The sequence below is a fragment of the Meleagris gallopavo genome, chromosome 7, assembly GCF_000146605.3.
Source record: "Meleagris gallopavo isolate NT-WF06-2002-E0010 breed Aviagen turkey brand Nicholas breeding stock chromosome 7, Turkey_5.1, whole genome shotgun sequence".
In the NCBI taxonomy this organism is placed as follows: domain Eukaryota; kingdom Metazoa; phylum Chordata; class Aves; order Galliformes; family Phasianidae; genus Meleagris; species Meleagris gallopavo.
The window spans coordinates 29,504,672-29,513,513 of record NC_015017.2 but is presented as its reverse complement, the minus strand read 5'-3'; the positions used below and the strand labels follow the sequence as shown (position 1 = coordinate 29,513,513).

The following is an 8,842-nucleotide window of genomic DNA, read 5'->3' as shown; positions in this document are numbered from 1 at the left end:
TACAGAAAATGTACAGACTAGCTATGGAGGAATCAAAGAAGAAGGGTCATGACTTACGTTTTGATGCCATTCCTATCCAAGCTGCCAAAGCATCCAGAGAGATTGCCAGTGATGTAAGCAGGTTTTTTTTCTCATGGCTTTATGGATTTGTTAAGGCAAAAGAATTGAAATGATTGTTCCCTTGGTTATTAATGTAATATTATGAATGTAGGATAGATAATACTGAAATTCTGTAATTCTAATGCATGCCATAGTACATAGAAGGTATGGACAGTCTCTGTTTTTATGCATGAGAAAGACATAATAGTAATCAAGAGGTAAAATAATACAAAGGGCAAATCTGTGTCCACTATAATAGTTCTATTACATGCTCATGGATGTTGAAGTAGGATGGTGTAGTTAACCAAATTCATTTCTGTTTCAAACTAGGAAATACTGAAAAATTACTACCCAGAATATATATATGTTAGAAAACTAATGCCAAAAATTCTAAATTTTTGTCGTTTTCTGAGGAAAAAAAAATAATTCTGTTGGAATGTTGTACTGAAATTTTAGATGTCTGAATACAAAAACAGTATTAAAAAATATTCTGTTTCCTGATGAGGAAACATCTCTAGAACGGAGGATAATACTTACATGTTACTTGTTTTTTCCATCAAGATTGATAATTAAACAGTGTAAAGACCACCTCAGACTGCCTTCATCATGGTGTCCCATCATAAACCTTAACAATAAGTTAATCATTACATTCTAATCTTAACATCAAACCAGTGTAGAATATCAGACTTATTAGATAGGTTATTAGACACTAAATATTAACTGTGTATGTCTTACAATGTTGTGGCTTAACTATGAAGAATACTGCCTCTCTCAGGACAGATAGCTGCATTAACATCAAAAATAATACCTGTTTTAAAAAAAAACAAACTTATGTGAAAGTTAATGATATATTAGGGAGGTCTGAGTCACATAAAAATATTAGTAATCATGTTAAAAAATATGTTAATCTATGTGTGTCATTTATTAATTGATAAGTGTACCATATAAAATACGAACATCCTTGATTTCAGTACAAGTATAAAGAAGGGTATCGCAAGCAGCTTGGCCACCACATTGGAGCCCGCAACATAGAGGACGATCCCAAGATGATGTGGTCGATGCACGTAGCCAAGATCCAGAGTGACAGGGAGTACAAGAAAGCCTTTGAGAAGACCAAGACGCACTTCAGCAGCCCCGTGGACATGCTGGGAATCGTGTTGGCCAAGAAATGTCAGGAGCTGGTCAGCGATGTTGATTACCGCCACTATCTGCATCAGTGGATCTGCCTGCCGGACCAGAACGATGTTATCCATGCTAAGAAGGCCTATGACCTGCAGAGTGATGTGAGTAAATTGTTGAATTTGTTATACATAATTAAATATACTGGGTTTTGTACCTAATACTTTGTATAAAATGTGCCTTAGCCAATTGTATCGCATTTGTTCTTCATAGTGAAGCATTTAATACGCTGTCATCGAACTTGCATTTAATTCTATTTTCTCTGTCTTTAACCTGAGATATAATTTCTTTCTAACTCTGGCATGTGTAGAGATCTTCAATAACTCCCTTTTTGTTATTTAAAGATTAAATACTTTGTTCAAAAATTTAAGTTGGTTTAAAAACCATATGCTGCTAATATGCAGAAATATATCTTATATAAAATTTCTAGTGTGGTATAACTACTTACATTTGCGAATACAATATTAAAATAATTATATGATGAACTTGAAAAATTTTCAGGCTGTTTATAAATCTGACCTGGAATGGCTGAGAGGAATTGGATGGGTTCCTATTGGCTCTTTGGACGTTGAGAAGGCTAAGAAAGCTGGAGAAATCCTGAGTGAGAGGAAGTATCGTCAACCAGCCGACCAAATCAAATTTACTAGTGTGACAGATTCTTTGGCTATGATGTTAGCCAAGCATAATGCTGAGATAATGAACAAGGTGAGTTTGTATGTTACTACAACTGGTGTTGCTAGTTGAAAGAACTTGTTGATAAAGTGAAAAATACAGAAATAAGAGTACACAGCATTTTCCTAGCAACCTTTCCTAGCAATTAAGTCAATAATTTGCAGGTCCAATTTAGCCTAAGAAATGGAGGAAGAATGTAGTTTCCTACTTCAGCAGTTCTATGAGAACCTTTCCTATATCAGGATATTAAAGGCTACTTGAACCATGTGAAAGTTTGTAAAAATACTTTCTTTGGACAAATATATTAGTTTGGTTATAAATATACCTTGCTCTCCATCAAGACTTCGTTTCTTTTATATCATAAATAGATATATTTTTGGTGAATGCCAGTATCTAGCTTGCAGTCTTGTCATCATTACATAATTAAGCTGCTTAAAAGAATCTCTTTTTCTCTCCTGTAGCGTTTATATACAGAAGCCTGGGATGCAGACAAAACATCGATTCACGTCATGCCTGACACTCCCACCATTTTATTAGCAAAGGCCAACGCAGCTAATGTTAGCCATGTAAGAATATTTAAACATATAATACCTTAATGGAAATGGTGAAAGAAATGCTTACTTAATTTCCCTGTAATGATCTTATAAAACATATTTTCACTAAAATTTTCAAAAAGAATATGAGATGTAGAAGTTCCACCCTTATGAATACTCAGAAGCTGTTTTCTGTCTTCTTTTATGTAGAAACATTATATACAAGCCTGGGAAGATGCCAAAACGAAGGGTTATGACATGAGAGCTGATGCAATTCCAATTCGAAGTGCAAAGGCATCAAGAGATATTGCGAGTGATGTATGTACTTCCTTTACCTATATTGTTCATTTGTGAAATAGGAATCAAGTGGAAAGATCTATGAGACACTAAAAAAAGTATGGTATGGTATGTTCAAGAAAAAGCTTACCAGCACAGAATTCAAAGCAGAGGGACAATGGATACCAATCTCAAAAGAAAAATTGCATTGCAATTCCTGATATTAAACGGATATTAAGAAATCATAAGTGACTATGAATTGAGTAAGAAGTATGCAACAAGAAAGCATTATGTGTTTCTAAACTATGAATAAGTATACTATTTATCTATATAGTGCATTAAAAAAAATCATTCACGACCAATGCATGATCAATATCTTACTATCCTGCTTTTATAATTCCTTAGTACAAGTACAAGGAAGCTCACGAGAAGCAGAAGGGGCACTACATTGGGTGCCGAACGGCCAAGGAGGATCCCAAGCTGTCGTGGGCTGCACGAGCCATGTTGCTGCAGAACGACCGCATTTACAGGAAGGCGTACAACGACTCGAAGGCCCACATCCACATGCCAGTGGATGCGATGTCACTGCAGGCAGCCAAGGAGTGCCAGACGCTTGTCAGTGATGTTGACTACCGTCATTACCTTCACCAGTGGACGTGTCTGCCTGACCACAATGATGTGGTGCACGCGAGGAAGGCCTACGACCTACAGAGTGATGTGAGTGGGAGTAGTTGTAGGAAAGCTTTCACAAAGTTGCTTGAACCTCTTCTTGTCACTCTTCATAGATTATTTCAAGGATCTTTTCATGAACGTGCAGTCAGTCCCTGTATGATGTTTTTAAAATTCATTTGGATCATCCTCCATTTTTAAAAGATTTTAATTTTGTTACAAAGTGATGGAAGGTCATAGCTGTGTCTGTAAAGGATTTGTTTGCCTGCAGTCTCAGTGCTGGCTGCTTGTTGTGTTACTTTTGACAGAGGAGTTTGCGGAAAGCCTTGTACATACATAAGCTCTCTTTACTCAGAGTTGTCTCTGCAGTGGCAGTAACCCTTGGTTTATTTGCAGAATGTGTACAAGTCAGACCTGGAGTGGTTGCGAGGTATTGGCTGGCTGACAGAAGGTTCTGTGGATGTGGTCAAAGCCAAGAAAGCCCAGGAAATTCTGAGTGACAGGTTGTACCGCACGCTGCCGGACCAGATGAAATTCACCAGCATAACTGATTCACCAGATGTTGTCCAGGCTAAGATCAATGCTATGCAACTCAGTAATGTAAGCTTTTGTTTTGGTTACTTCTCATTCACACATTGTTATTTCTTTGTTAGAGACTACAATTTCTATCAAGATAATGAGTAATTTGAAATGAATGAAATGAACATTACTAAATTTCCACAAGGGTTTTCTTTTTCTTTTTTTTTTTTTTTAACTGTTCAGACCATATTGAAACGTCATTATGCTTCCTTTCTCCTTAGTATCTGTACCGCGAGGCCTGGGACAAGGACAAGACACAGATTTCCATACCTTCTGACACTCCTGAGATGCTGCAGTCAAAACTCAACGCTCTGAACATCAGCAATGTAAGAATTCCTTGTGGTTTGATTTTTTTTTTTTCAATAACCTTTAGTTTCTGATTCTTCACAGTCATCAGAGAACTACAAAGCACGTTGTTTATCAAACCATTCTAATGTCACCAAGTTCAGGTGGGCTGATGAAGCTTCTGTGGGCCATGATGGTGCTAAAACCAGAGCCCTGGTGTTTTTGTGCTTGATGTCCTGGATAGCATGGGTCTATATGGACACATACGGAGACGCTTCAGTTCTGTTCAGTCTTGTAAATGGACTAAGACTCTTTGCCCTCACTAACTTCTTTGATTAGCCTAGGAAAAGACCAGTAAAGAAGTCTAGCAGGTGTAGGAGGCTTCAAAGCTCAGTAGGGTTTGGATTCATTTTGTCAGAAGAATAGATATTTTGTCTCCAGCAACTCTGCTCCTGCAATTGGCTGTGTATGTGAATACAATGTCTGGCCACATCAAGGCCTTAAAGAATTCAGTACTGGTCATGAAGGTGCACAAATCTACCAGTGTGACAGCCCATGTGGGGGTTATTGGGTGAGGTCATACATGTGGTCAGCAGTAGACTTCAACATGATGTTATAATGTGTTTTCAATAATGTATCCGCTCTATCCTCATGTTTTGAGTTTTGTGACTTCTTTGAACTCTGAGTTCTGAGGTTTCTGCTAGGGCGCTTGCAAGGATCATTATTGCAACTTGCCTGTAACAAGAGGCACAAAAAACATCCAAGGGATTAAGCTCAAGAGACTAGGTATTAAGAAAACCATCGTTTCACAGAGTCCTGGCTGGATGTAACATGGTTGATCAATTTACTTTGCAGAAACAGTATCAGAAGGCCTGGGATGAGGCCAAAGCAAAGAGCTATGATCTAAGAGCTGACGCCATTCCCATCAAACACGCCAAGGCTTCCAGGGACATTGCCAGTGAGGTATGGCCTCCTCTGAATGTGGTTGTCCTGTGCTGTGTTTTCCTTTGCCCCGTTTGACAGAACTGAGTGAAGTGCATCTCAGGTAGAAGCAGAGTATGAGTTTGTGTCCCTTTGTTATTTCAAGGGCTGTCCTGAGTGCTTCTTTCTTTCTGAAGCTGCCTGTGAGTTAGTGGTCCATTCTTAGGATACAGTGTGATAAGCTTGTGGGAGTGCCTGGAGTGCCAGGTAACAAAGTGCTAGTTTCCAGCCACCGAGAAACGAGGTAAAACTGATTTTGGCAGTGCCAGGGCTGTGGCTGCTGCTGCTGAATACTTGCAGTTCCTGTAATCCCCACTATCAAATGCTTTCTCCTTAAGGATGTGCAGTGAGGCTAATTCTTGGAGCAGGTCATGCAGAGCAAGGCATCTTCCTCAGTATGGTTTTCATTGGTTCCATGCATTAGGATAAGGCAGATGTATTTTTGAGAAACCGTGGTGATCCGTGGACAGGTGTTTTGGATACTGGAGAGTGTGCTCTGTATGGATGGGAGCTTTGTCTGTGCTGAGGGAATGCCCTTGGGCAGTGTGTCACAGGAGTGGCAGCTCAGGGAGGTCCTTTATGTCGGTGGTGCTCAGGCGAGAAGTTGTGTGGCTGCTGATGTTGTTTTTTCTTTTCTTAGTACAAGTACAAGGAAACTCACGAGAAGCAGAAGGGGCACTACATTGGGTGCCGAACGGCCAAGGAGGATCCCAAGCTGTCGTGGGCTGCACGAGCCATGTTGCTGCAGAACGACCGCATTTACAGGAAGGCGTACAACGACTCGAAGGCCCACATCCACATGCCAGTGGATGCGATGTCACTGCAGGCAGCCAAGGAGTGCCAGACGCTTGTCAGTGATGTTGACTACCGTCATTACCTTCACCAGTGGACGTGTCTGCCTGACCACAATGATGTGGTGCACGCGAGGAAGGCCTACGACCTACAGAGTGATGTGAGTGGGAGTAGTTGTAGGAAAGCTTTCACAAAGTTGCTTGAACCTCTTCTTGTCACTCTTCATAGATTATCTCAAGGATCTTTTCATGAATTTGCAGTCTGTCCTCACGTGGTTTTGTAATTCGTGTGTATGATAATTTCAACGTTATTTACATCTTGGTAGCCAGAAGTGTACTAGGCAGTTCATATCAGCATGTAGTGTGTATTACTGATGTGTTTTTGTCTACTGAATAATGTTTACCTGAAGATTATGTCTCTTTTGCATGTAAAATTTATTTTAAAGGATGGTTAATTTTGTTGCAGTGCAAAATATGTGATAGTTTTTTACTTAATGGTTTTGGTAGGCTGCCATCTCAGCGATTTTACACAACGTAGTAACTTTTGGAGGAGGTGTTTGGGAAAGCCTTGTACATACATAAGCTCTCTATACTCAAAGTTGTCTCTGCAATGGCAGTAACCCTTTGTTTTATTTGCAGAATGTGTACAAGTCAGACCTGGAGTGGTTGCGAGGTATTGGCTGGCTGACAGAAGGTTCTGTGGATGTGGTCAAAGCCAAGAAAGCCCAGGAAATTCTGAGTGACAGGTTGTACCGCACGCTGCCAGACCAGATGAAATTCACCAGCGTAACTGATTCACCAGATGTTGTCCAGGCTAAGATCAATGCTATGCAACTCAGTAATGTAAGCTTTTGTTTTCTTTATTTTACTTGGATGTTGACATTTCTTTGTGTTGGCGAGTACAGTTTCTAACATGATAATGGTTAATTTAAAATCGATGTTGCGATGTAATTCCCACAAGTGTTGTTGTATTTTTCAGTGTTCAGACCATAGTGAAACGTCATTATGCTTCCTTTCTCCTTAGCGTCTGTACCGTGAGGCCTGGGACAAGGACAAGGCACAGATTTCCATACCTTCTGACACTCCTGAGATGCTGCAGTCAAAACTCAACGCTCTGAACATCAGCAATGTAAGAGAATACAATGAGATGTGTGTGAACTGTTGTTAACTTCAGAGCGTGCCAACTGCTCATAGAGGTTTTCACCTGCAAAAGGTTTTCAGGTTTTCACTCCTGTCGTCTTTTAGGTTTGGCCATAAAGAGTGGCACATACTACTGCTGTTTTCCACTGTGTTAGTATTGTAAACTGTAGATTACATCCAATGGCTGCCTATGCAGGCTGTAATTAATGTCTGCAGATGTGTTCTTATTGAACCTGACATTCATCAAGCAAGGAATCAGCAAGGGTGCTGATATAGACTCCATGCTGTTGTGTCCTCACAAAGTCCTTCTGAATATGAAAATGACAGAATTGTCTCTGTGGAACATGCCAATACTGACATGTTGTCATAAACTATACATGTTCCTGAATCTATTGAGCAAGGAGTCGCCTACCTTGTCTGATGAGCATGTGTTTGTGAGCAAAGTTAGAAGTTCAGGGCATAATTACAGAAGACTTCTCCCTTTGATAAAAACTGGCAAAGATTTTTTGTGGAGCTGTTGCAGTAGTCTATAAGCTCATCATCCCTGACATGTTTTGCAGCTGTGTGTTGCTTCACCCACTATTTTTGTGGGACTGGGACTAGCGCTAGAGATTTTATAAGGCTGAATGCAGTTTCCTGTTTTGTGTCTTCAGCATGGAGGGGGCAGGAAATTTTTGGCTGGAATCTGCATTCATTCCTAGATGTTCTTGGATTGAACATCAAGTTAAAGATTGTTCAGAAGTAGTGGATGTGATTGAATTAGAACTCAGACGTTTCAGATGTTGCTGCAACAGACATTTCAGTATCCTTTTTGTTTGTTTTTTTTTTACCTTGCCCTTGCTTTGATTACAGAGTCCTTGTGGTCTGACTTGTGATATAATTCACTTTCTCTTTTTCCACAGTCATCAGAGAACTTTGAAACCACATTGTTTACTGAGCCACTCTAGAGACATCAAGTTCAGGTGGACTGACCAACCATTTGAGGGCCAGCTTGACATTAAAGGAGGAGCCCTTTTGTTTTTGTGCTTGATTTCCTAGATGGCATGGGTCTTCAGTGACACATGGAGACACTTCATTTTCTGTTCAGTCCAGTATATGGACTAAGACTCACTGCCAACAGTCACATTCTTTATTGGTCCAGAAAGAGACCAGAAAAAAAGAAAGTCTGTGGCAGGTGTAGGAGGCTTCACAAGTCAGGAGGGCTTGGTTTCATTTAATCAGGAGAGCAAGTGTTTTGTCTCCAGTAACTCATCTCCTTCAGTTGTATGTGTGTGTATGACCACATCAAGGCCACAGTCCTGGCTGGATGTAACATGGTTGATCAATTTACTTTGCAGAAACAGTATCAGAAGGCCTGGGATGAGGCCAAAGCAAAGAGCTATGATCTAAGAGCTGACGCCATTCCCATCAAACATGCCAAGGCTTCCAGGGACATTGCCAGTGAGGTATGGCCTCCTCTGAATGTGGTTGTCCTGTGCTGTGTTTCCTTTGCCCCGTTTGACAGAACTGAGTGAAGTGCATCTCAGGTAGAAGCAGAGTATGAGTTTGTGTCCCTTTGTTATTTCAAGGGCTGTCCTGAGTGCTTCTTTCTTTCTGAAGCTGCCTGTGAGTTAGTGGTCCATTCTTAGGATACAGTGT

General features: G+C 40.3%; 1 protein-coding gene across 1 annotated transcript in view; it reads left to right on the top strand.

Annotated features, from left to right (window-relative positions):
* Positions 1-8,718, top strand: part of LOC100547940 (nebulin) — a 51,561-nt gene extending 42,843 nt beyond the window's left edge. Inside the window, exons 61-73 of the mRNA XM_031554315.1 lie at positions 6-113; positions 1,071-1,382; positions 1,780-1,983; positions 2,412-2,516; positions 2,694-2,801; positions 3,165-3,476; positions 3,825-4,028; positions 4,229-4,333; positions 5,148-5,255; positions 5,914-6,225; positions 6,704-6,907; positions 7,089-7,193; positions 8,542-8,718. Coding sequence (XP_031410175.1) covers positions 6-113; positions 1,071-1,382; positions 1,780-1,983; positions 2,412-2,516; positions 2,694-2,801; positions 3,165-3,476; positions 3,825-4,028; positions 4,229-4,333; positions 5,148-5,255; positions 5,914-6,225; positions 6,704-6,907; positions 7,089-7,193; positions 8,542-8,718 — 2,364 coding nt within the window. The remainder of the gene's footprint in view (positions 1-5; positions 114-1,070; positions 1,383-1,779; positions 1,984-2,411; positions 2,517-2,693; positions 2,802-3,164; positions 3,477-3,824; positions 4,029-4,228; positions 4,334-5,147; positions 5,256-5,913; positions 6,226-6,703; positions 6,908-7,088; positions 7,194-8,541) is intronic.
* Positions 8,719-8,842: the final 124 nt, after the last annotated feature.